Source organism: Podarcis cretensis (assembly GCF_951804945.1).
Source record: "Podarcis cretensis genome assembly, chromosome: 6".
NCBI lineage: Eukaryota > Metazoa > Chordata > Lepidosauria > Squamata > Lacertidae > Podarcis > Podarcis cretensis.
Window position 1 is genome coordinate 95,109,146 of NC_137175.1, and position 27,598 is coordinate 95,136,743.

At 42.6% G+C, this 27,598-nt stretch overlaps 1 protein-coding gene and 1 long non-coding RNA gene across 2 annotated transcripts in view; one reads left to right on the forward strand and one right to left on the reverse strand.

Moving 5' to 3' along the window:
• ACBD6 (acyl-CoA binding domain containing 6) overlaps nucleotides 1–27,094 on the forward strand; it is a 100,439-nt gene extending 73,345 nt beyond the window's left edge. Inside the window, exons 7-8 of the mRNA XM_079981700.1 lie at nucleotides 17,220–17,250; nucleotides 26,043–27,094. Coding sequence (XP_079837826.1) covers nucleotides 17,220–17,250; nucleotides 26,043–26,197 — 186 coding nt within the window. The 3' untranslated portion in view covers nucleotides 26,198–27,094. The remainder of the gene's footprint in view (nucleotides 1–17,219; nucleotides 17,251–26,042) is intronic.
• LOC307218956 lies at nucleotides 17,261–22,130 on the reverse strand. The gene is made up of 4 exons (XR_013840188.1): nucleotides 20,046–22,130; nucleotides 19,835–19,944; nucleotides 18,271–19,295; nucleotides 17,261–17,902 (listed from the first exon to the last, which is right to left on the reverse strand). It is a non-coding gene; the product is annotated as an uncharacterized lncRNA (long non-coding RNA).
• Nucleotides 27,095–27,598: the final 504 nt, after the last annotated feature.

Sequence of the window (27,598 nt, forward strand, 5' to 3'; positions counted from 1 at the left end):
TGCTGACTATATGAAAGAGATTGGGGAAGCTTTTGATCAAGGTGGGTAGTCCTTGTCTTTCCAGACTCCCCTTTCCCAGGAAAAAGCCAGTGTGGTGTAGTGGTTAAGAGCGGTAGTCTCGTAATCTGGGGAACCGGGTTCGCTTCCCGGTTCCTCCACATGCAGCTGCTGGGTGACCTTGGGCCAGTCACACTTCTTTGAAGTCTCTCAGCCCCACTCACCTCACAGAGTGTTTGTTGTGGGAGAGGAAGGGAAAGGAGAATGTTAGCCGCTTTGAGACTCCTGAAGGGGAGTGAAAGGCGGGATATCAAATCCAAACTCCTCCTCCTCCTCCTCTTCTTCTTCTTCTTCTTCTTCTTCTTCTTCAGAGAGTTGGATGGGGGTGAAAGCCAGCCCAGGAAGCTATTAGAGCAGCCTTCACTAGCCAGTGCCCTCCAGCTATATGACCATGTGGTTGGGGCTGATTTGAGTTGTAGCCCAAAACATATGGAGGGCACCATGTTGGTTTGAGGAAGCTGCTGGGTCTCTGGGCCACATCTGAGGTTTTAGTGTGTAATTTCAATAAATGCATGTGCTTAAAGGTCAGTTGTGACCAAGACATAAACATTAGCTGTATTTTTGAATATGATATACTGGCTTGTATATGCATTTCAGGACGCAGGTGGCGCTGTGGGTTAAACCACAGAGCCTAGGACTTGCCGATCAGAAGGTCGGCGATTCGAATCCCTACGATGGGGTGAGCTCCCGTTGCTCAGTCCCAGCTCCTGCCAACCTAGCAGTTTGAAAGCACGTCAAGTGCAAGTAGATAAATAGGTACCACTCCAGCAGGAAGGTAAACGGCGTTTCCGTGTGCTGCTCTGGTTTTACCAAAAGCGTCTTAGTCATGCTGGCCACATGACTCGGAAGCTGTCTGTGGACAAACGTCGGCTCCCTCGGCCTGTAAAGCGAGATGAGTGCTGCAACCCCAGAGTCGGCCACAATTGGACCTAATGGTCAGGGGTCCCTTTACGTTTATATGCATTTAGCCTCCTATCATGGAGAATCTCTCATAGGTCCAGTCCTGTGTCAGGCAGTGTGGGGCAGCCTGCTTTAAGGTGGCAGATTTGGCAATGTCATTAAAGGGCAGCAAATAGTAATGGTCGTTAATCTTTTCCCGTTATTGAGGGACATTTAAACTTTCTCCTAAAGGACACCAAAGTGCTGTGGCCTGTAACTGTTGTCTGTGGAGGCTGGTAGCCCATTTTTGCTTCAGCCATATCCACCAAGTTTCCTTCTTGCCCATTACAGCCTTAACAATAATGGCTTCAATGTACCCTGTGCCACAGCAGTGATATCTAAGGCTTAGGGAGGAGAAACGTTATGCCAGAGCCCCCACAAGCCTTCATCAGTTATCCCTGTCACCAGGAAGAGCCAGGAGGTGCTGATTACCCATTGGTAGAGGATTAGAGGATGCTTCACCATCTAGAGCCCACAGAGGGTTGTAGCTCAGCAATAGAAAACATGCTTTGCATGCACTAGGGCTCAGGTTCAATCCCTGCAACTCTTAAGTAGGGCTGGGAAGGTTCCCAGTCTGAAACTCTGGAGAGCAACTACGATTCTTTGTACACAGTACTGAGCTAAAAGGACCAGTTGCCTGACTTGAACTGAGCTGCTTCCTTTGATGCTACCCAGACATACATAGTCACTACAGAAATTTCTGGTGAAAGACCTGGGGAACCTCACTCACTGCCTTTCCCCTCTTGTTACATACCTTTTATTTATTTTGGAAATTTCTGGGCATTTAAAAATAGCTAAGTGGTATATAATTTTCAATAAAACATAACAAAAAGTCATGATATAAAAGCACTAAACATAAAAACACAAAACAGTAAAATACACAGCAGAGGTTCAAAGATATTGGGGGGGGGGAGAATAAACTTAGGGGGCAGGAAACACATTGGTAAAAACATGTTTTCATAAGGTTCCTGCAACAGAATTTGCATTTTAGGTTATTAAGATTTTACCAGATTTTTAAATCTTACACCATGCCATGAGTTCTTGGGCGCTTTATTAATAAAAATACATAGTGGCCACATTCAGATGTAACCATTCTTTCTTGCACTCTTCTCTTTCTATTCCTCTGAGAGCAAAAAAAGGGCAGAGGAAGAGAATACAGATGGGAACTATCTTGTTTTCTGGATAGGTCACTTCCTGGTTCACACTGAGAAGCTCTTTTTTCAGTGTCCCCAGAGATGGAAATGAGGGCTGCCTATGGAAATCAGTGCACAAATCTTAAGACTTTTAATGTTGCTGGAACTGGACACCAGTGTGTCCACCACCAGGCCCTCTCAAAAATCCAGAGAAGCCCAGGCCACTTCCAGTTATTAAAACCCATAAAAAAATTAAAAAATGAACAAGACATAAAAACACTTAGATTATAATACTTTACTATTTGAAGCACCATATTATTAATCTCTATTGCCACTCTGGGCCCCTTTTGTGAGGAAGGCTGAGAGATAAACTTTAGAAAATAAAAAAATAAATTTCAGCACGCAGCATATCTGGAATGAACAAACAAAACCAGAACAATCCAGACCTTGTGCTATAACTCAGTAGCATTGGGCCTTTTGTGAAACCAGGTTAAGGATGGGTACTTGCACAGTTGTGCCCTGCTACTAGCAGACTGTAGGTTTTATAAATACATACAGAAATAATTAAAATCTAAGGGGTTTAGAAGGGGTAATCTCCTTTCAATAATCTCTGCCACAAAGCCTGTAAAGTCACTGCTGGCAGAGAGCCCAAATCGGACCGGCTGTTGGATATCAGGATAGCACGTGCAGCTCGGAGTCCAGAGAGATTAAGTGAAATCACTGCCCTGCTGGCCCCTCAGGCAGATATGAGGCTCTAGAATATGATCTTCACTGCCTAAAGTGAAACCCCATCTAGGACATCATTCTTGCACCAAAGAGCAGATCAACGTTCAGCTGATAGAAAGGGATGGGAAAGAAGAGAAAAAACCATGCACTGAAAGGCAGTAAGGAATCCTGGAATGAATTCAGGTAGGCTCCTGCTGTATGAAATCAGACCTCTCCAATTATGAAAACAAATATAGCAAATTTTAAACATATTTTAATATAGCTTCTTGAACCATGCCCCAGCTAGCCTAATTAAAAGACATTCAAATTAGAAAATACTGTTAAAATGGGTGGCATGTTATTAAATATATCATTCTACTACTGAATAAAACAGCCGTCATTCACTTCATTTATCTGATGGATGTCTGCCAGAGATGGCTTTGGAAGAAATCAGATTCATCGTACCTGTGATTTAGGAGATTGTTCTGCATGATTCCTTAAAATATGGTGCTTTCTGTTTTGCCAACCTGCTGCTTTTGCAGACTCCAAAAAGGCTATTTAAGTTTGGCTCCTTAGGAAGATCTTTAGTGAATTACTATTTTTATTCTTGGCTTAGTAGTTACATCAGCACTTCCCATACTCATTATAGCTGAAGCACCTGTATATTCCGAACTAAAACTGGAAGTAAAATTCACTCCAAAGTGTACTTCAGAATGCGTCAGTTATTGTACCATTTCCTTTGTTCCTATTGGAATGTGGGAAAGCCTACCAGAGTAGCAACTCATGCACAAAGGCAGCAGGTAGACGTACATAATTTACATACATAATTTGTATGATGCCTTTCCATAGTTCAAACCATGCTCAAGGCGGCATAAAACATAAAAAATACATACAAAAATTGCAAACTCTTCTCTTAAAAATCATATCCTTCATGTTATTCCTATGCTTCCTACATCCTTTGGGGATGTCCATTGTCAGCATAGAGGCAGGATATTAGGTAGCCAATACTGTATCTCAGATTATCTTGCCCATACTTGGTTTATTAAATTAATATATTTATAACCTGCCTTTCCCTCTAGTTGAGATGCAAGGTGCGTTACAACTTTAAAAAAAATCAATGATAAAATACAGAATGATAAAAACAAACTAGTTAAACTGGTCAAAAACTAGAAAATATTTTGATTGACTTGAGAGGTGTTGCTCATGCACCTACTGGGAAGATCAGTGACATTGGCGAGCACAAGAGAAAAGGTCTTTTCGGTGGTGGTCCACAGCTGTGGAACTCCTTCCAAATGATTTACACCTTGTTCAGGCATTTAAGGGAAAGCCCCAAAGACCTTTTTCTTCACTGCTACCTTCAGTTAACGTTTTGAATGACTTAACCAGAGCAACTTTGTTTAGTAGTACAGTGATACCTCCTTTTGCGGACAGGATCCTTTCTGGAGGTCCGGTCAGATCCTGAGGTTTCCACAACCGCGCGCATGGCGGTAGACCGCTGCTGTGCATGCAGCAAAACACTTCCAGGTTTGCTGCTTTGGCAACCCGAAGTTTACGTTACCTGAGGGTAACGTAAGCTGAGATGCTACGGTATATATACTCTTCTGATGTGCGCACATAGCCAATGTTTCTGTATCATTTATTTTGCTGTACATTGCTTTAGGAGGGCATGTCTAAAATATGCAACTTACAAAAACGCTTTTAATTAAAATTAGGCAAATAGATACCCTGTGTGAGGACTCAGTGGCTAGACATTGCTCACAGCCAAGGGCTTAAAGGTAAAGGTAAAGGTACCCCTGCCCGTACGGGCCAGTCTTGACAGACTCTGGGGTTGTGCGCCCATCTCACTTAAGAGGCCAGGGGCCAGCGCTGTCCGGAGACACTTCCGGGTCACGTGGCCAGCGTGACAAAGCTGCATCTGGCGAGCCAGAGCCAAGGGCTTAGCAATTGCCAAAAGGACAGTCGGGAATGTCTCCAGCACCCCTGCCAGACTGGCTAGCAAGCCACACTGTGGTTGCCTTTCCCTGTAGGGTTTACTTGCTTGTGTAAGAAATTTACAGGTACAGTTCCACCAACTCAGTTGAACTGCAGATTACGACCTGTCCAAGCCTTTTGCACCCCTCTCCTCTTGACTCATCAAGCTCCCTCCCTAACCCAGCAACCTTTCCCTCAAACTCACCACTTCCCAGGTTTGGTTTTGCTGTGAGAGATCACAGCCAAGGATAATTGATGAGGTACCCATCCGTTCCTACAGGTGGATAATTCTGTTGTGGCAGAGCATAATTACCCAGCTACAGAGCAGACTGATTGGAAAGAGGCAAGGCCAGAGCACTGACTCATGATGAGACTGGGTTCTTTAGTCTAACAGGAGCCTTTCTTCAATAAATATCTCACAGTACCCTACTGTGCAGAGTTTGGAAATTACATAGTTAAGAGCAGATGCTGTACTGTTTGTTTTATTTTTAAAGTACAGTGGTACCTCGGGTTAAGTACTTAATTCATTCCGGAGGTCTGTACTTAACCTGAAACTGTTCTTAACCTGAAGCACCACTTTAGCTAATGGGGCCTGCCGCCGCGCCGCCGGAGCACGATTTCTGTTCCCATCCTGAAGCACTATTTCTGGGTTAGCAGAGTCTGTAACCTGAAGCGTATGTAACCCGAGGTACCACTGTAAACACATTCCCCTAGTGAACTGCCGGGGCTTAAATGAGGCCAATTTTCTCTCTCCGCACTTCATCCTCCCTGGTTTAATCACATAGGTCCTGGAAGTCAGTGAGCATCAGTTCACTTTGGACCATTTTGGATTTTAAAAAATGCATTTCCTTTTAATTTACAACTTTCGTGCTTTTACTCATCAGGGAACCCTCTAGTATGCAGAAACCATTCCCTTATTTTTGGTGGCTTTGTTTCACTTCCAAATTGATAAGCATGAGACTACTCAAATTCAGTATTAAGGACTGCCAGGAAACTGAAAGATTGCAATGTATCCCTAGTTGCTGAGGGCTCTGTACCATTCACTTCATTTGCATGAAGCACAAAAGGGTTTGAGTAAAGCTAGAAGGGGGAGATGCTGAAAGGAAAACAAGTGACTGTTTGAATAAAGCAGGGATGTGGAAACACTGAAGTTTTAACGAAAATATTTTAACAAGGTGAAATAGTAGAGATGGATACAATAGAGAAGCTAACACCTAAAAGCTTACACAACAGAGCCTTTCCAGACTCTTAATGTACAGTACTGAAACATTGCTTTAAAATGTTGCTCCCCCTTCAGTGTCATCCCCTGCTAACTCAACCCAAACTTCTCTTATTTTCAACCACTGCTTTTCCCCTGTCACTGTTCTCTCTTCCCACTCCCATGCCTGTTGTGCAGCCTTCCTTCACTTTCGCTTCCCTACCCTACTCTGAATTCATGCAATTCCAGGGTTGTATTGAGGCGCTGTAAATCCTCCAATGAAAGCTATGTGATGGCATTATTATATTTTTATCATATAGAGAGATATGCTAGCTAGGGTGGCTAGTCTGTACTCGCCTGAGAGGGTTACCCATTGAGCTCAATGGACTTATATAGGAAAAGGCACATAGAGGATTGCACTGCACACTCCTACAGCTTTCAGCTTTTCTCTTGATTCACTGTCCTCCTGATTGTCTCCTTGATTATCCTATATCAAATCCTGTAAACTATTTATTTTAGACAGACACAGAGTAATAAATGCTTTCCATGTTTCTAATGTTACTCTTGACACACACACACACACACACACACACCTTTCCCTCTTTTTTTGAAATTTCACATAACTTGAAAGTCTTGAAAGACCTACATTGGCTCCCAGTACGTTTCCAAGCACAATTCAAAGTGCTGGTGTTGACCTTTAAAGTCCTAAACGGCCTCGGCCCAGTATACCTGAAGAAGCGTCTCCACCCCCATTGTTCTGCCCAGACGCTGAGGCCCAGCGCCGAGGGCCTTCTGGCGGTTCCCTCATTGCAAGAAGCAAAGCTACAGGGAACAAGGCAGAGGGCCTTCTCGGTAGTGGCACCCGCCCTGTGGAACGCCCTCCCATCAGATGTCAAAGAGATAAACGACTACCTGACATTCAGAAGATATCTGAAGGCAACCCTGTTCAGGGAAGTTTTCAATGTGTGACATTTTAGTGTATTTTTGGTCTTTGTTGGAGTGGCTGGGGAAACCCAGCCAGATAGGCAGGGTACAAATACTAAATTTATTATTATTATTATTATTATTATTATTATTATTATTATTATTATTATTTCAGTCTTGCATCAAATGGTAGAGCTGATGTGACAAAGTGTATTTGGGATGCTTGGACTGAGGAGATCTGTGCTCAGATCCCCTTTGGCCCATGAAGCTCACTGGGAGGGCATAGCTTAAACTACCACAGAGGGTGGTTGTGAGGATAAACAAGAATAACAACAGCTGGGATTCTGAGAGCTACTTAAACTCATTCAAGGGGCTGTGCAGATGCTACAGTTCTTTTTAAGGACTTCCAGTGCCTATTTCTATTTAAGAAAAGCTTAAATATTACGTCAGCTGGGGGAAGCAAAAGCTCTAGTACATATAGTTAGCTGAACCATTGTTGAAAGGAATATAATGTTATGTTTGAAAATACAGGTCTCCAGACCCGTACTGCGTTGAAAGGGTTAAATTTCCAAGCTGTAGCAGCAGATTGTGTTTTCCTTCTATGATCTGGGCTGACAAGACATCAGTATTCTATTCATCTGTTGGGAATTAGGCTGTTAATCCAATCAATGACTCTTGAGTGAGCTGCGGCCTGCCTCCCCACTGGGGAACAATCGGATCAGACGGCAGATTGTTTAAGAGCACAACGCTGTCCCAGTGTCAGGTGGAATTCTTGAGCGTTCCCTGGTGAATTGGAGCTGGGGGAAACTGTCTCAGACCATTTATCCTGCTCTTTAAATAACCAGGTACCTGCCTCATCCATACTAAAGCGATAAGCAATTGGGGAAGGCAGAAGGGAGCCAGTGACTAAAATGCTGCAAAAGGGGCTGCAGGAAATGGAAGAGGGGCTTCAGATTTAAGGCTCCCTGTTCACTAAGCATGTTAAAGAAAGGGATCGCCTTGATGTCCTGAACAGATCTTGGGGGTAGGAGGGGAGGGGCTGGCAGCGTTACACGCTTTGCTTGCCATGAGAATTTCCTTTTGGAATTGGAAAGGCGAGATATAAATCTCGCAGGAAATAAACATTTGGTATAGCACAATTGTCATACAGCTTGGATCCTTTATGTTTTAGAGAACTTGGTGCTTTTGGGGGGGAGGGGGTGAATTATCAGCTAAGATTGCACCACATCAGGTGCCTGTTGATAAAATGTTTGCATTTGAAATGTTGCCTAAGAAGGGGCTAGCTAGTTCCTCATCCGTTGGATGTAGTTTCGATACGCTGATAGGTCCGAATATGTGAATTTAACCTCCCTGCACAGAAACAGGTTTAATTAGGACACACAGAGAACTCCTTTGAAGGCACATTATGTTTTTCAACTGCTGAAGCCCTGCCAGCTATCTCTGTTTCAGACTACCTGGAAACCACTTCTGTGTTCTTCAGAAGAACAGCAGAGTTTAAGTGTAATAAATGAAGTACAATATAGGAACCCCTGCCATCTGGGCAGCCCACTTCTCTTTTCCCTTAGTCACATTTGTGCATTCCCAAATGAGTCCTCTGAATAAGTAGGCAGCTGAGGAGGCAAGGCTATGTAGATGAAGAAGACTGAATCTGCATAAAGTCAGACAGCTGTTCTTGCCGGTTGCCAGGTGGCAAAGTCCAACAAGGGTGTATATGCACTTGGATCAAGTTGAAGAATCTCCTAATCTCCACCTACCTTTTGATTTTGTTTCCTCTGAGATTCCTGGCTCCCCCTCTGAACGCAGAGAGTCCTTCCTTTTCATATGTGCCCCACCAGCTGCATCTGCTTCCTAGTTCCCTTGATTTCTTTGCGAATAAGGCTCTGCTTAGTGCCAAGGAAATAACTTCAGGCTGCTGTACAGTGGTACCTGGCAAGACGAATGCCTCGCAAGACGAAAAACGCGCAAGACGAAAGAGTTTTCCGTTTTTTGAGTCGTTCCGCAAGACGAATTTCCCTATGGGCTTGCTTCGCAAGACGAAACATCTTGTGAGTTCTTGCGAGTTTGTTTCCTTTTTCTTAAAGCCGCTAAGCCGCTAATAGCCATGCTTCGCAAGACGAAAAAACCGCAAGACGAAGAGACTCGCGGAACGGATTAATTTCGTCTTGCGAGGCACCACTGTATCTTGCTCCCTACCTCCTAGGTGTCCAGTATAAGGTAGCTGCCCACCATCTCCCTGACGAATTCACTGCTTCCCTTATGACTGCCCTCTTTCTCTGCTCTGTTAACAAAACAAATCAACTTTCCTCCAGCACCAGCCTTTATAGCAGAGGCTCAGAAAGCCAGCAATGAAACACAAACATTTAAAAAAGGATTCAGGAAGCTACAAACGAATTAGCCTGCAGTCTTTTCCTAGATAGAAGTCATTAATCACCGATCTTTTAAAGTTCTATGTCTAGTTATTTGTTTGTTTATTTTTTTCAAAGCATTATACTCCACTTTTCACCCAGAGTGACTTTCTATAAAAATAGCACAGTCCTCACCCTCAGGCTTACCTTCTAAAAAGACATGACACATAAGGAAAAAAGAATGGGGAAAGGAGAACAAGCAAACTCAGACACTAAATTCTTAATGGTATAAGGTGCTTACATTAATGCCTTTGGATGGAGGTGGGCTGTTCAGTTCAAAAACAAGCATTGGTGGCCCCTGAAAACTGCTGATCATTGATCCTTGTGGTACAATGGGTCACTGTGTCTGGTAACCTGAAGGTTGGTGGTTTGAGCCCAGCCAGGGTGGGCTGTGGGCAGTATCCCTGCTTTACAGAGGGTTGGACGAGATGAGCCTCTGGGTCCCTTTCTACTCTACAGTTCTACGATACTAGCCTTCCTGAAAGTGACTGTAATGCAGCTGGAAATTGCTGATATAACAGGGTGGGGTCTAGCTGAAATCTGTTAATCATCATCATCATCATCATCATCATCATCTGTTGGTTTCTTGTCAATCCCATTGCATCATATAGGTTCACAGGTGCTCAGTTGATGCAGTCACCCCTGCAACAGATGGCCTTGCTACTCTTTGTCACAAGGCAGGAGGAACTGGTGACCTCTGTCAGTGGGGAGGAGGAGCCCAGCTGGTGAGAGTAGCAGTGAATGAAGATGGGAGTCCCACACTGGCTGTTGCTTCTTCTTTTCCTCAAGGACAGATGGAACAACAAATATGGATAAGACTGATCTGGTTAGATATTATATACATGGACTTTAAATAAGCCTTTGACATGTCCCTTATTAAAGTAAACTTGGGAGTCATGGGATAAGAAGGTAGCTCCTCGTAGGTATTAGTAGTAGTTTAAACAACTCCAAACAGAGCATAAGATTAAATTGACATTTCTCACAAACCAGGAGAGTAAGAACTAGGATCTTCCAAGGATCTGTATTAGGTGTTTGGTTTCTTCACAAATGATTGGAGTCAAGGCGAAGTAGTGAGATGATCAAGTTTGCTTCCGATCCTAAATTAATGTAGTTTTTGTGGAGGGAGTGTGCTTTCTCATTTTCTCTAATAGGACTCAAAGGGTGATTGTCGGAGAGGCTATGTCAGCTTCTTGCAGTTGACATGTAAGTTTCTTCACTGTTTGGTGCTATCACTGATGTCTAGCTCCCATATGAGACCATCCATTGCTTTGTATTTGGGTGTCATGACACCGAGCTCTCTGTATTTTAAACAAAGTATTCAGAAGTGGCGATCTGCAAAAGTATTTGGAGGATGCGGTTAAAAACCAGAGAAAATTCCAGTGATGCTGGTAGGGAACAGCTGTAATCTGGGGGGGGGGGAGAGCGATTTGCCTGCCTGTGATTAATGAAGTCTCTGAGACTTTATCTGATCACATAAAGTGCCTGGGGGATTCCTGGATCCAGCACTGCCCTTCCACTGTAATAACTCCTCAGGGCAACTTGTTGCTGCAAATGCATCCTTTCTTCCTGTACTAGTAAGAAGGTTTCTTCTCTAGTAGGACCTTGTTCCTATCTTCTTTTTCAACCTATGATGGGACTGCCAGCAAATGAGCAAAATACTCAGATATCTTATTCCAACTTCACTGCAGATTTGTTTACTAAATCTATGGGACAATCAACTGCAAGGGTTCAACTCTCAGGAGCTCTTGACGTGGATTCTGGTGCCCACCAGAACTTAACTTGCTCCAAATAGAAAAACCTTACAGGACTTGCAGCTTCCACCTTGGTATAAAAATGTGGCATTTAGCACAAGTTGAAAAGATAACTCATAAATTACGTGTCGCAAAATGCTCAGAGGATCCTAAAAAACTTACGGTGTTTGGTGGGATTTTAGCATATATAAAAAGGTAAAGGGACCACTGACCATTAGGTCCAGTCGTGACCGACTCTGGGGTTGCGGCGGTCATCTCGCTTTATTGGCCGAGGGAGCCGGCATACAGCTTCCAGGTCATGTAGCCAGCATGACTAAGCAGCTTCTGGTGAACCAGAGCAGCACACGGAAACACCGTTTACCTTCCTGCTGGAGCAGTACCTATTTATCTACTTGCACTTTGACGTGCTTTCGAACTGCTAGGTGGGCAGGAGCAGGGACCGAGCAATGGGAGCTCACCCCATCACGCTGTTTAACCCACAGTGCCACCCGCGTCCCTTTTATCATATATATCGTACAACAAATATACACAGGACTCCTTATTCACAGTATAACATGAAATTTGACTCCTAATGGTCTTAAGTACTCAGCCACAGACCCTAGGGCTTGCTGATCAGAAGGTCGGCGATTCGAATCATCGCGTTGGGGTGAGCTCCAATTGCTTGGTCCCTGCTCCTGCCAACCTAGCAGTTCAAAAGTATGTCAAAGTGCAAGTAGATAAATAGATACTGCTCCAGTGGGAAGGTAAACGGTGTTTCCGTGCGCTGCTCTGGTTCACCAGAAGCAGCTTAGTCATGCTGGCCACATGACCCGGAAGCTGTCTCCAGACAAACACTGGCTCCCTCGGCCAGTAAAGCGAGATGAGCACCGCAACCCCAGAGTCATTTGCAACTGGACTTAACAGTCAGGGGTCCCTTTACCTTTATCTTTGTTTGACTTGCTTCAATAAAAATTAAAGTTAAAGAAAGAAACACAGTGGTACCTCGGGATGCAAACGGGTTCCGTTCCGGAACCCCGTTCATATCCAGAAGCAAACGTAACTAGCGACGGCATATCTGCGCACGCACGCGCCGCTTTTCGCCGCTTCTGCGCATGTGCATGATGTCATTTTGAGTGTCTGCACATGCACAAGCAGCGAAACCCGGAAGTAACGCGCTCAGTTACTTCCCGGTTGTCGCGGAGCGCAACTCGAACACACTCAACCCGAAGCACATTCAACCCGAGGTATTAATATTTCAGTGTAGCAGTGCTTTAATTATCTGGTGCTGAGAGTGGAGAGCAAGATTCCGTCAAAATTCCTAAAAATTATTTTGTTCCTGCATTGTGCTGGCCTCCCTCTTACTCCTTGCAGTATTTTAGTTTTGGCATTAACCATTGTCAAATAAATGAGATCAAAGATTCCCATGTTTTATGTTTTCACCCTCGTTGTAGCTCACATGAATATTCATTATTTCTTCCATCGCGAGTTATTCATGAAACCTTCATCTTTTAATTGTCCTTAGGTCCACACTCGTGGGCAACAGCAGATTACATGGAACCTAATAAGGAAACTATTAGGAATGGAGGAGAAATTTGGTTTGGTTCCCATTTTAAATCCAGACCTGCCTAATTCATTCTTCCCCACAAAATGTGTGGATAAATCTTTAAAAGTTTTCACTTACCTAAAATTTGCAATGCTGTTTTCCAAACAAAAAAATGGTACCAAGCAAGTGGAGGGGAAAGTATGTATAAAAATGAATGCATTGGTGAAAATTGTTTGCAAAATTGTGCATTTTATGAGAAATCCTCCCTTAAATTTGAATTTTCATGGCAGCTTTTTTTTACAAAGAAAAATCACAAACTGATACAGAAATGTGTTAGACTAAAGACTGGAACAATGAGAAACTAAACTTGACAGATTCATCTATCCCTAGAAGCCATGTTTGTTTGTTTGCTTGTGAGTTGCTGTTAATTTAATGTGATGTAAGGCAACAGAAGCTTCATATTGCCAGCCATCTTTAAAATGGATGACAGTTTGAGAGCTGATGCGAACAACTTATTGGATGAGCTTCCAAGATCGGTGTAATGCAAGAACTCGGCCTCAGTATGGACATAATGACTCCTAGTGTGAAGAAATGTGAAATATAAAATCATGATCAATTAACCATTTCCCCCATATTTCAGTTGTCCTTAGTTCTTGTTGATAGGTACAGCCCCAAATGAGCTACATTTAGGCAGTAATTCATGCTGGAACAGAGCAGAGTATAAATAACTGTGGCAAATATTCCCTCTTCTTGCTTAGTAACTCAAAATGAAACTTAATTATCTTGCTCAATTTCCAAGAAAAAAAGATCAAATGTTGTCACTCTGTTCCATTTGCTTATTTATAGGTGCATTTTTACAGTAGGACTGGAAATTTCCCGCAGTAGTTGCCCAGAGACAATTTATCAGGGCTACACATGGAAAACTGTGTTGCTCCACTATTCCACGCTTTTTTAAACATAAAAAACCCTAATGTGAACAACCTCTTGCATTCCAAAAGTTTAGGGCAATTTAGGGATATTTATATAATCCATTTTGTGTAGTGCTACAGTGCTAGCATGCATGAATCTGAGGAGCTTAGTTTTTGTGTGACTTGCTTTCTTGTGAGCCAATGAGCCTTTCAGGAAGACCAGTAGAATTATGTAGGTGACAATCATGTTATTTCCTTTCAACTGAAGTGGTGACACTTACTTAGGGCACTCTTCTCCTAATGAGTTTTCATGCTGAAATTTCTAAGGATTAAGAATTAGATTTTCTCACTCTGGAGTTGAGCAGAGTCTCTGTCCAGCACGCAGTAGATAGGTGCCCATTAGACACGGAATTTCGGGCAGTAAAATCCAAGGACGTAGCTCTCTGTAGGCAGTTGGAAATCCTTAATGGGCATTTCTGTAGCAGCCTCTTCAGCTTTGCTAGATTAAAATTTTGTTATGTGGAGAATATATATGATCGCTAACACAGCACAAACTCTTTAGCTAGCATTCAGCTTCATGCGAACCCTTGATAGTAATCTTTTATTACTGTTCCGGATTCAGTGTTCTCTTAGAAAGTTGCTTCGATGCAGGAAAAGGGTGTCTGACCCAGCAGTCACAAGTAGCAACAATGCTAAATGGAGAAGCATGAAGGGATCACTGCCATAGGCAGCACATAGGTATAGCACAAAAGAATGGGGCGGGGGAGGCATTCACCTGAAGGGGCTCATTCTTAACCACTGCTTATGGTGTCTGCTGCTCTGCAGCAGTAGCTGATCAGGGGTAGATGCTAAAGACTCCTCTGGTTCAAGGGCCTTGGTCCTTGCCTGGTGGTGGAGGCTTTTCATATTTGTTACAAAAGCCAAAGGGAACTTACCTTCTTTGATGTACAAAGCTCACCTTTCCAGTGAGCATATGGCCACAGGTGTAATAATTTTTAGAGTTTTATTCTCTTGCGTTTTTGCCATCGGCACTTACTATTTATTATTTAGCAGGATTTATATACCCGTTAATCATCAAAACTTTTAAGCTGTTCACTTCAGGTTAGTAGAATTGGATCTGTTTTATTGTATGTACTTTTTGTACAATGGGAAATCGACCATAGTTCCTTCCATGATCTGTAGCGCTTTTATCCAGTATAAAATATAGTAACCAGCTTTTTTGTGCTGAGTGGCAAGTTGCAGGGTGCCCAGCTGCCAGTCTGGTGTGATCATATGATGCAAAGTCAAGTTCCAGCAAAGACAGAACAGAGTCCAAAGGTCAATAGGTGGGGGAATAGCCAAAACTGGACAAGTCAGCTTCCAGAAAAGGTAGACTAGGATTCATAAGAACATAAGAAAAGTCTGCTGGATTAGGCCAGTGTCTCATCTATTCCAGCAACTTATCACAGCGGCCAGCCAGGTGCCCATAGGAAGCCTGCAGGCAGGATTCGAGCACAAGAGCCCTCTCCCCTCTTGTGGTTTCCAGCTAGTATTCGGTATCATTACTACCTCCCAACTGTGGAAGCTGAGCATAGCCATCACAGCTAGAAGCCATCAATAGCTCTCTCCTCCATGAATTTGTCTAATCCTCTTTTAAAGCAATCTAGGTTAGTGGCCATTAGTGCCTCCTGTAGGAGTGAGTTCCATAGTTTAACTATACACTGTGTGAAGAAGGTACTTTAAAGAGCCTAAGACAGCATTGTGAAGGCTGAGATTTGAGAACTCCTGAAGTGGGGCACAGTAGGGGTCAGAAGTCAGAGCAAGTGCAAGAACAAGAGCTGTTTGACAGTGGAACGGACTCCCTTGGGAGGTGGTGGACTCTCCTTCCCTGGAGGTTTTCAAGCAGAGGTTGAATGGCCATCTGTCAGGGATTCTTTAGCTCTGATTCCTGAATTACAGGGGGTTGGACCAAATGACTCTTCCAAACCTACAGTTCTGTGGTTCTATGAAATTAGGCAGATGTGATAATCTGAGAGAAGAAAGGAGGGCAAAAGTATCAGAAAAAAATACTGAAAGTTCAGTCTTTATAGACATGTAAAGGCTTAGGAAAACCAAAATACCCAACATATTTTGGTGATTGATAATCATCCACTGGGGCTCAAGATTAAGGTTCTATCTCCTATCAGAGTGCTTTGAGTTCAAAAGGACTTGCTTCCAGATAAGTATGTACAGGTGGTGACCATTTCGTTCCTGGCACCCACGCATGATCATGGAGTGTGCATAACCATGCTCTACCCTGCCCCTGTTCCACCCTCTTCTGGGTCCAAAAGGACCTGTGTGTCATTGATCTCTTGTCAATTGGACGTACCTAAAATGCCCACTGCCTGTATTGGATTGAAGCCTAAGACGATTATTGTTCATAAATGTCTCTTCCAACTCCTCTTTGAGGCTTTGCCTCTTGTTTTGCTTCATTCAGGCCTGTAAGTGAACCAAGTTCTGATGGTGAGGAGGTTGTTTCAAGACCCATGTAAATGTAAGGTCGCACAGCCCAGCACCTTGCAACCTATTCTATGAATGTTGAGCTTGAGGCTGTGGTTCAAAGATCTGTTAAGAGTTTTAGCACCGGTGGGTCAGTGGTTATTAAGTGCCAAGTTGCAGGGAACCCTGCTGTCTGTTTGGAGGGGGGGGGGCTGAAGCAAGAACCTGGTGTGAGGTCTTGGGTTCAGCTCTACCACACAGGTTTCAATTACTGTTTAGCCAAGGAGGAGGCAGGGGCTCTTTAACAGCCAATGTGTAAGAACATGGGAGAGCAAAAAGTTATCCTAGTCCCCACTAAAGCTGGGGCTGCTCCAGCTACAGTACTGCATCACCTGTGTTGCTTGTGTCACTTGAGTTTAAGCAGATCTGTTTGTCACTATCACCCATGTTGAAAAGATAAGGATTCAGCTAAAATCATCTCTACTGTAAATTTTAGCTGCAGATTTTGTATCTCATTAAACAAATTATGCACAGGAATATAAGTCAAGTGGCATTTTATTTTGTTTTTTATATTTTACACCCTGTTGTTCAACCAGGAAAATAATTCACAGGACAGTTTACAGAGACAGTCAAAACCTATAAGCAATAAAGTCTATAAAATGATAAACCGTAACAATAAAGCATGCCAGCATGAATACATTCTTTTAAGTGCCTGCAATAATAAAAAGATGTTGGTGTCAAAAAGAGAACAAACTTTGTGCCAGGTGAGTCTCTCTGGGGGAAGAGTTCCAAAGATGGGATGCCTCCATTGGAAAAAGTCTAATCCTGGCTTCCTCAACCTCGGCTCTCCAGATGTTTTCAGCCTACTACTCCCATGATCCCTAGCTAGCAGGACCAGTGGTCAGGGATGCTGGGAATTGTAGTCTCAAAACATCTGGAGGGCCGAGGTTGAGGAAGCCTGGTCTAATCTCTTGAGCCTTGGGGGATTACCATTAATATGCAGGCAGGCCCTTGTGGGAAAAGGTGATCCATAAGGGACTTGGGTCCCAAAATGTTTAGGGCTTCAAAGGTTAAAACCAGCACCCTCAATTGCTCATAGAAACAGACAGGGAGCCAGTGAAGCTGTTCTCAATGTGGCATGGAGATGTTCCCTGTACGATTATACCCAAGAAGTAGAGAAAATCATGCCTTTCTTTTAAAATGCATATGTGTGGATAAAACTAAATCTAGTTCTCTCTTTTCCCCCCAGGATGATGAAGGCCAAACAGCATTGCATTACGGTAAGCAGTGAGTGAGCATATTTGCCTATTAACCTACATTATCTGGTAGAGTGAATAAATGATACCCAAGACAGCTACATGTAACAGAAGTAAAGGCCTGCTTAGCAACTTGTAATAAGTTGTTCAAACCAGGAAACATTGCTTTCCAAGCTATGACTCTTAACTTTGTCTGCTTTAAGCCTGCTACAAAGTGAATAATAATACTGCATGAATGAGGGAAATGGCTTCAAATACCATAGGTGTTTTGTTTTTTAATGACCATTGATGGATCTTTTGGTAACTTAAACTTTACTCAGTCAGCCTCTAAAATAGAATCATCGAGTTAGAAGGAATCTTTGAGGACAACTATTCTAACCCGCTGCTCAGTGCAGGATTTGTAGTGCAGGATGCAACAATAGCACCCCTGTCATATGGCTGCCCTGCCTGTTTAAATGCCTGTTTAAACACCTCCAGCTAAGGAGAGCTCACCCACCTCCCAAGCCAATCTGTTCTGCAATTGAACAGCTCTTACCATTAAGAGGTTTTTCCTGAATCTTTAGCCAAAATCCACTTCCCTTCAGTTTCCACCCATTGTTCTAGACTTTCCCACTAAGACAACAGAGGGAAAGCCTGCCTCATCTTCTGCATGGCAGCCTTTCAGATACAGTGGTACCTCACAAGACGAAATTAATTCGTTCTGCGAGTTTTTTCGTCTTGCGAATTTTTCGTCTTGCGAAGCACGGATTTTGGAAAAGCTTCAAAAATCACCAAAGTCTTCAAAAACCTCAAAAAAGGCTACCACACCGCATGCTATGAGTTGCTCCTCAAAGTCAAGTCGCAACTGCACCCCCTGAATGCACCCTGGGTATTAACAGTTTTAAGAAAAAGGAAACAAACTTGCAAGACGTTTTCGTCTTGCGAAGCAAGCCCATAGGGAAATTCGTCTTGCGAAGCAACTCAAAAAACGAAAAACTCTTTCGTCTTGCGAGTTTTTCGTCTTACGAGGCATTCGTCTTGGGAGGTACCACTGTATATGAAGACTGCTTCCATGTCTCCCCTGAAGCTTCTCCAGGCAAAGCATATCGCTCTTCCAATGATTTGTCATAGGACTTGGTTTCTAGACCCTTTGCCATTCTGGTCACCCTCCTCTGGTCTTTCCAGATACGTCAGCCTCGTGAATAAGTCTGCAAAATTACTAGCCTACAAAATGTTTTGCTAGCCTGCTGTGAACTGGCAAAGGAGTAGCAGACTGCTTCATCCCTCCACAGCAGTTCACTGCGTTTCTCTGTTGGGTCCAGAGGAGGAGGCTTCCTTTGTGAGTGCTTAAATACAAGGTAGCGTAAAGGTATTGTCAGAAAAGATAGGTCAAAATAAGCTACAGCATTCTATTGACTTGAATATTCATCTAATGCTTCTCATTAGTTTGCTTATAATTTTGTAATAGAATCTAGACAGCTGAAGACTTATGAGGGTATGTGCAAATAGATGTGTAATAACATTCCACGCCAGGAAACAAAACCATATTTTCCCCTCCAAATAAGGTAGTAACAGAGCGGGATGTTGTTAGATTGACCAGACCTGTTTTCACTGAATTCCATTATGCTATGCACAGTTTTATTATTCAGAAACATTTTATAGTGAAAAAAGTGTATTCCAAGAATTCAGGGGAGTCTTCTGTTGTTTGAGACAGAATGCTTGTATTTCCTTTTATTATCCTTTCAGTATAATAAAGTCTGATGTGGCTAATACACCCAAGGGGTGTCTGTTGTTTATCAGCAAGGAACAATGTTGGGTTCTTACCATTTGAGTTCACTGCCTGTATCCTTGTATCCTGTTTTCTTTGTTACCACCTCCAATAGCACTAATCAAACATTACTTGAAGCCTGACAATATCTTGTTTGTTCAATTAATCATTGTGACTTGCTCAGGCCTGCGCTCTCCTGAAAAATCCTTATTTATTTATTCATTCCTTGGACTGCATAATAAAGTCATTCATTGTAACCAAGACTTGATTGTAGACACAAACCTCTTGTCTATGGGCATCCTTCACCCCTCCTTTGCTGCAGCTGTACAACAAACCAAGTAGTTAGCAAAATCCCTTTACAGTAAGGATGGTGAAATAGAATCTGAGTTTATCTATCTTTTGATGAGGATGTTTGGCCTGACAGCTGTCCTTGCCTCAGCAGCTCTTGTGATTACAGAAAGTGTCAAGCTGCATCCTTAGATGGGTTATAAATCCTGGTTTGTTCTGATTAAACACGGGTCAGAGCCATTCGGAGGTTAAATGAAGGACAGCTCCCCAGTATGTTACCCTCAAATGGTCTGCCTAAAGGGACCCACCCCCTTCCATCCAATATCTTCTGGTTATTGGTGCCCCTGTCACTGAATGGTCAGCGCTAGCACTGTGTCTTTGAAAAAGCTAGGATGTGTGTGGTCTCCCTCATGAATGGCTTGCTAGCCTTAAATTCCCTCTTTAAGACCTTCTCTCTCCCCCCCCCCCGCCGCTTCCCCCCATGCACACACTTGTTTCCCTCAGGGAATGCTCAAACGATTGGCTCTGTGTCTCCCAGAGGAAATCAAGGTTTCTCCTTGGACTTGAAGTCACCTGACTGTAGCGTGGGCTGGCTCTCTGTATCCTCCCGGGTTCTTTCTTCCTCGTTGAAACACCATCTGCTCTGCTCTTTTTGCGCTGTTGCAGGGCAGTGGGAGGGGATGCTGGAGTGAAAATAAATAATAAAAGGAGAAATCCATCATGAAAACCCTGAGGATTAATGGACTTGGAAGGCAAACTGTGCTGAATGAAAATTCATCTTCACCTGTGCCTGTGTCAGGGCTGCCTCCCTGGTGCTTGATAAATAGAAGTTCCCAGGATGTGCTGTAAATCCAACAGCTGTTCTAATCTCCAGGGGAAATTTTGCACTCTTTAGAGGTGGGCTTGAGGCCCTCTTGGGTTTCCCGGTGCAGTGGCAACACATTGTCTCACTTTGGGCCCCTCCGCAGAAATGCCAAATATCTGTCCACACAGCACCTCCGTTTGTAAAGGATCCCTGGTGCCACTGTTGTAGAAGCAAGGAGGCTATTTTCAAGTAGTGCTGCAGCTGCCCCCACTTTACTTACTATGGAGGCTCCTGTTGAAAGATGGTGACATTTGGAGGCTGGATTAATGTCTGGCTTTCTTTGTTTTGGTTTGTTTGGAAATATAATTGAGATAACTACCCTGCCACTACTTAATGCTTGCTCGTTTTGGGCTGCCAAATGGTTAAAATGGCATTGATTAAAATAAACAAAATGTTAACACAATTTTAATATAGGTTATTTTATACAATGCTGAAAGAAACTATATAAAATGTCACTCATTGTTAGAACAAAATGCAATCTTTTAATATTTTCCCTTTTATGGTAACCCTGGAACCAAAAGAGCTGAAAAAAGAGCTATTAACTTGTAGCCATACTGATTAAAAAAATTCCCTTGCTGATTAATCAATGAAGGCTGCAGTCTTCTGCCATTGTACTTGGAGCAAGGCCCCTTGAACACAGTGGGAGGGGGTTCCAAGTAAACATGTCAAGGATTGAGTTGTGCATCTTTAAGGTTATACCTGCCTCTTTTTTATGGGCTGATCCCAACCATAATTAATTTTGTCAGCTGTAAAGGTTCCTACTACCACCGAGATCTATTTATTTCCAATATAGTAATTCTAATACGCCATGCAATCTCTCCAATCTCTTCCCTCCTTGCCACAATCCTATGAAGTAGGTCACTTTTACTTACATTTTCATAAATCTAAAACTGCAGTGTTTAGAGAATGATTTGCACAAGGTCGCCAGTTATGCCTGTGGAAGAATGGAGGATTGAATCCAAATCGAAATCAAAGTGCGCTATCAACTGGGCCACCTTGCTCTACCTTTTCATGTGAAGTAGGTTCTCGTGTTTTTCAACCCTTTTTTGAAAGCGCACAGATTTCCAAGGGCCCCTCACTATGAGAAATGACATCTTGAACCCACCTGAGAATTTTTCCAAGCATTTAATAACACCCTTGTGTTCTCATCTCTTCCTAGAACTCCCAACACATGGAAATTTGTCAGTATTCCGCTAAGCATAGCATGGTGTTCAACAAAAGCGTGGGTCAGACTTCAGATTGCACAGATCTCTCTATTGGGCCTGGACCATTGTTCTTGTTCAGGGTTCCTTCCATTACAGCCTTTCCAGGAGATTGATTTCCAAGCAACTTCACCAATTTGTTGCCCAGCGCAGGACATTCTTAGCATGTAACATTGATTCTGGCACAACTGCACTAGCTACCAAATTGTTTGCTGGCTCAATTCAATGTATTGGTTCAAAGAGCCTTATGTGGCTCAGGACCCAAGAACCACTTCTCCCCACTTCTCTTCATCTGCTACCCTTCCATGGGAGGTTTGGGGGGGTAGTAACATAAGACCTTGCCTTTTTGGTGCTGACAACCCACTTGTGGAATGCTCTCCCCAGGGAAGCATGCTTTATTTTTTGGCACCAGGCAGAAAACCTTTGGCTCTACTCAAGCGTTTGGCCCTTAATTTGAAGAATAGCATTGTGGCTTCTTTTAGTGTGATGGGATCAGTAAGCCCTGATCTGTTTTAACTGTTCAGCTGCTTCTACTGGAGATGAGTAATACTGCATCTCCTGAAAAAGAGAGACCCAGAACGGTCTGTTTGCGGGCAGGGGTATAATATTGGTCACTTCCCTGGTTTTGAGCTGTTCAGCAGCTGATAAATCTATACTAGGTAAAGCACATTTAAGCTACCCTACGCCCAACATGTGGGCTTAAAAACAGCCTCTGGCAGAGAGGGGCTTAACCAGCCTAGTTCTACACCTGGTTAGCTTTTTCTTCCAGAAGTGGAACAAAGATCTCCCACCCTCTTCTGCCATATATATATATATATATATATATATATATATATATATTAATAATATATTTATTCAAAATTTAAAAATAACAAAAAGAAGAAAAGAAAATTACAAAATACAAAATACAAAAAGACATAACAACACCAAAAGGGAAAAATAAAAATATAAAAAACTAATTAATCCTTTGCATAACTTTCTTCCTTTACTTATTTTCTTGACCTCCTCTCATCTCTCAATTTTGTATTCTAATTCAGATCGTTATTTCAGCAAATCCTTCCAACCTTATTTTCATTTAAGTAGTTTAACATAACATATTACAATTTAACATCCTCTCTTTTCGTCAGTTTCATCAACTCGTTTTTACTTAGTCCTTTATGTCATTTCAACCAAAACCATCTAATTTTCTTTTTCCAACATCTTTCTAACAGTCCTTAATTTTACAATATTTTTGAAGATATACTTTAAATTTTTTCCAATCTTCTTCCACTGACTCTTCTCCCTGGTCCTGGATTTAGCCAATTCCATATAGTACATCCTCTTCTGCCTTATATTGTACCACCAGGTAATGAGGACGTTTCCTAGCTTCTCAGAAAATGTCCTGTAGATGGATTGCTTCCCTGTTGCCAGGGCAGTAGGACTACACAGTTCATCCTGTCACTCCTTTGCTAGCTCTGAGGAATGGCACAGCTTCTTGTGGGTCATCTGTGTATTCCTGTCTCACAGGGGCAATTTTGTTTTGCCGCCCAAGGTGGTGGGTAGGTGGATGAGTTGGGGAAGCAGTCTGGGTTGTCTTCACATGGGCCACAATCCTTTTTTTTTTTTAAATAATATTTATTAAAGATTTTCAAATATAACAAAAAAAGAAAAACATCCAAATTTAAAACCTTATTTTCATTGGCTTCTTTCCAGGACTTCCCCTCCCCTCCCCCTCTTGTATTCCAGTTCTTTCAAATAGATTCAACAAATTCTTACCCCAAATTTTAAAATTATCATCATTGGCCCAATTTAAAAAATATTTTCCCATCCCCTAAAATCGACCTGTTCCCTTCCGCGAGTTCCCCTCTTTAATATGCAATACAGATTAAGATAAACAGAAAAATAGAAAAAAGAATAAAATGTAACTTAACACCCTTTGGATTCCAAATTTCCCTCCCCCCCCCCCCTTCCCGGTTGCGTTCCCAATGTCCGTCACTGTCTACTGTCATCCTGGAGCTCCCACATCTAAACCACAGTCCTTCACCAGTCCGCTTTGCCGTCTTTTTATTAGTCTTTGCCGTCTTTTGGTCATCTTTGATTTCACATGTCCAATCTTGGAAGGAGTCTATCTTCCAACTTTATCCAGTTCTTGTTATTCTTGTTGTTCTTATTGTTCTCTCTCCTCCTCTTCCCCCCCCCCCTGCTCTCACAATCCTAGGCACAAAGCTAACGCAAGCCTTGGCTTGCAAGATCTTGGAGTATTTGGTTTGAGAGCTTTTTGCCAGATGTGGTTAGCAGCTCCAGCCCAGACAGATAAATGATTTTTTGCCTAGCACAAGCTCCTAAAATGCTAAAATTGTTCTTTAAATAACCTCCAAATGTGCCGCTGTCCTATTTTAATTAAACCTTTGCTTCCTCTCCCCCCCTGTGTCAGCTGAGGAAGGCAACAAAACATTCAAGATACTTTCTAATTACTACACCTAATTGCAAAAAGAAGTACACCACTAATGTGCTGATTTGAAATATAATTAAAAACAGTAATTAGTGTTCAACAGAGAGGCTTCTTGGAGGTTTAGCTCCCACTGGAAATTTCAGTTACAAAGTTGCTTTTGGGTAAATCTTCCAGCCAAAGCCATCATGCTTTCAGGCTAAGCAAAGGCTTCCTCTCCGGTGTGAGTGAGAGTGGGCCTATGGTGTTACATTAGTCTAGTGTGCAATTCATAATTCTATCCAGTATGAGCTACAATACACAAACCTATTGTACAACATTTCACTTAATATTCCTGGCTCTAATGCATTACAGTCTTCCCGTCTTTTCTCCAGGACTACAGGCAAGTTCTGATTTGTAATATTTTTGCATCTCATCTCTTTGGCAATTGGAAGCTTCTTTAGCTTCTCTACTTCTCTTTTAAGGAAGGAGAGAATAGAATCATATTAATCACCTCTACAGGAAAAGTGCTGTTGAAATTTCATTCCAGTTTCTTTGTGAAGAAATCAGTGCTCATCTACTGCTCAAATTCAAATAAAGATCAATGCAGAGCCAGTTTTTACGTAGCAGTGGCCTGGTTGGAGTTTTACTCTCTCATCCCATGTCCTTCCAATAATGCTAGCACAGGGAAATTTGCATGGGAGATACTTACAGTGCCTTGGATCACAAGATAAGTTTACATACAGAGTGCACTTGCAATCCTCTGACTAAAGCCTTTCAGGTAGGAGACAAGAGGCCTCAAACAATCTAGGGTGGGGTGCAGGGGCTACTGTCAAGAAGAGACAGAAACTTTCCTTCAGTGGGCTCCCTTAAATTAGATCTTAGGATCCAAACCCAATGCAGGGCCATTCTACATGGTTCCTAAGGCGCCTCTTAACCCTACAGAGAGACTTTGCGGGGGCACAGTGTGCTGCTTGGGGAAGGATGGAATGGGCATCTTTACTTCTGTGAACTTCCTTAAGTTGACTTAGCCACAATGACTTGGATTCTAAGATATTTTTCATGCCAGTTTGCCTTATATCAATCATTATTTCAGTTGTCCAGTTTAGTTTTCAAAGCTGCTCACCCGCATTCAATCCCCAGCCAAAGGCAGATGCTGGAAAATAGGAGGTTGCCATGAGAGTAAAATTATCTATGCTGCAATCGGTAGGTTTCGGCCAAGTGGTCTCCCTTCCTGCTTCATTCACCTTGTGTCCCCTATAAATCAGGCAGACATGTCCAAAAAAGGGGCAGAAAAAGACTATTAGATGCATCATATCAGCTGCTACAGTCAGCCTTCTGTTCCACAAGCTATGGAGCAACTAATGGAGGGATACTCATGGGACATGGCCTTTGCCATCAGAGTTATGAATGCTAGGTGGTTCCATGAACCTTTATGAATCCAGAAAAAGTAGCAGTTTTGTCTATAGCCAGAAGTATTATGTCAAAAGGCATCTGCTGTGGGGGGGGGGACGGCACACACACTGCTTTACTACCTCTTTTGGAAGGCCTTGATCTCTTAGCCACTTCTTCCTAAGGCTTCAGGTCATGAGTTGTGGGTGATGGCAGCATTGAGACATTATGCACCACAATTGCCACTGTGCCTGCAAAAGATGTCCCCCCTTTGCCTAGAAAAATTTTCACACCCTGAAATGTCTTACCTGCAATTTGTCTTTTTATAAGGGTGAGCCTTAAAAAAAATGTGTTAATGGTCTGGTAAAATAATTCCATTTTTTAGATTGCTCAAAAGTCAGGAAATGTCAGAGTCAAGGTTGGTCTCATGTTTCCTCTGAAAGGTTACGATTTAAATTTAATATCCTGCATCTCTTCCATCCTCCTCCTCTTTCGTTTCAGCAAGCTATGTTTTCCTGGCTACCTGTGAAGTAATTTTGCTGTAATATCTATAGTTAATAGCAGAGGTGCCATAGTGTTCTCCAAGATTGGGCTCTGTTAGTTGGTTTTTTTCATGTTCAGACTTTTATCCCATTCCTTTCTAGTAATAAATCAAGATCCAAGTAATCATTCCTTACTAACTACTGTCAAAACTGTGACCTGACATACATTTTAAGAAACTGAAATAGTGGTTCTTAGGCATGTCGATAGGATGTGGAATATCAATCTTCAGCAGAGTTTTCTCTGCTTTGCCAACTTCGTTTTCCGTTTGGCTTTAAAACTCTTTGCTTCTGCAATTCTGAAACACACCACTCATCAAATGTTCTGTTAGCCACTTAAAAGTAACCTGTGTTTTTTCTGTTCTTTCCTCTCTAGCTTCCACCTGTGAGTTTTCTGACATTGTGAAACTGCTCCTGGAGTCTGGAGCTGACCCTACTCTTCGGGACACAGAGGGCTACTTGCCTGAGGAGGTAACGGACTGTAAAGTGATCACCTCCATGCTGCAGGAGCACACAGCTGGCAAAGCTTGATTGAAAGGCCAAGGAAGTGCAGGTAGCCCCAGCCCAGGGCTCTCAAAATGGACGAAAAACTGCAATAAAATCATCCTATGTCCACATAATCAATATGCATGATGTATGGAGACTGGAATCTGCAGAGCAAAGAAGCTTATTTCTGGGAGCAGAAAACAGAGCAATGCAATATTGCACTGAACAACACAGGTCTGCGTATCTGTGTTGCCTGCCTGGCACAACACAGCCCCAGCCATAGGTTGTGACTTGTCATTTGCTTGACAGACCCCTGTTTTTGTAGCCCCAAATTAAAAAGGAACAGATCTACTCTGCTTCTGGTGGCCGCCAAGCATGGCTGATGGGATCTTTCCTCTTTGATAGGTCACAAGCGTTGTACGCTTTGTGCAGCCTGAGGCTCGGTTTGCATGAAGCAGAGTTTCATCATGAATCTCGAGGTTAACTTAAGGGAGCAACTATCTTATGAATGCAATCCTGTATGTGCCTACTCAGGAGCAAGCTTCCTCTGTGGGATTTGTTTTCCCGAGTAAATATGGACAGGATTGAATTGCAAGACTTATCTGCTCTTTTCCAAAATGCAAGTTACTAGTAAGAAGGGAAAGTCTAGCTGATGGGCAAGGGGTGGGGAGAAATGAGCATCTTTACAAAGCTGATCTTCCCATGACAGATTTCACTTTTTAGTCCTGTATCACTACTGCTACTTCCTTGAGTAATGGAAGCAATGGAGTTATCTAAGATGTAAGAATTGAGGGTTTTCCTATTGGCTCCTGAAGATCAAAAAGGCAAAACATGGAGACTGAGCTACTGCTTTGAGACTGAGAACTGATGGGAGTGTCCTTTGTGTGTGTGTCCCTCTGTCTCTGTAAAATACTGTCTTGCACGATAAAAGATGTCAAAGAATTGTTTCTGAATTGCTCTTTTTCTTCCTTTCATGTGAAATCAGTTGCACAAACAGCAGCATGATTTTGTGTTGAACATTCTGGAGTGTTACTTTGGGTGTTTTTAATTGTTCTGTCGTGATCACCTCATGTTCTAGAGTTACTGAAAGAGAACTGATGGAGCTATTTAAAAAACCGTGAAGACTAAAGCATCTTTGAAAGGCAGTATGAAATCAAATATTAAATGACTGCGAATCCAGAAAGAGAGGAAGAAAAGTATTACTGATTTGCAGCTTACAGTTTATAGTGCTTGGATTGCTAAAACAGTTTGAGGAGTTGATATGGTAGAAACTTCTCTGCAGAAAGAAAATCAGAAGAGAGGAAAGCTTTTCTCTGGCATGCAAAGTGAGTAAGTATGCTGGTAACTTTGTAGTATCCACCAGTGTCCACTGGCTGGCTGAACATGCACAAGAAATAAATAACATTGCAAGAATTTCATCCTTTAGGACTGATCGGAGTGTTCAGC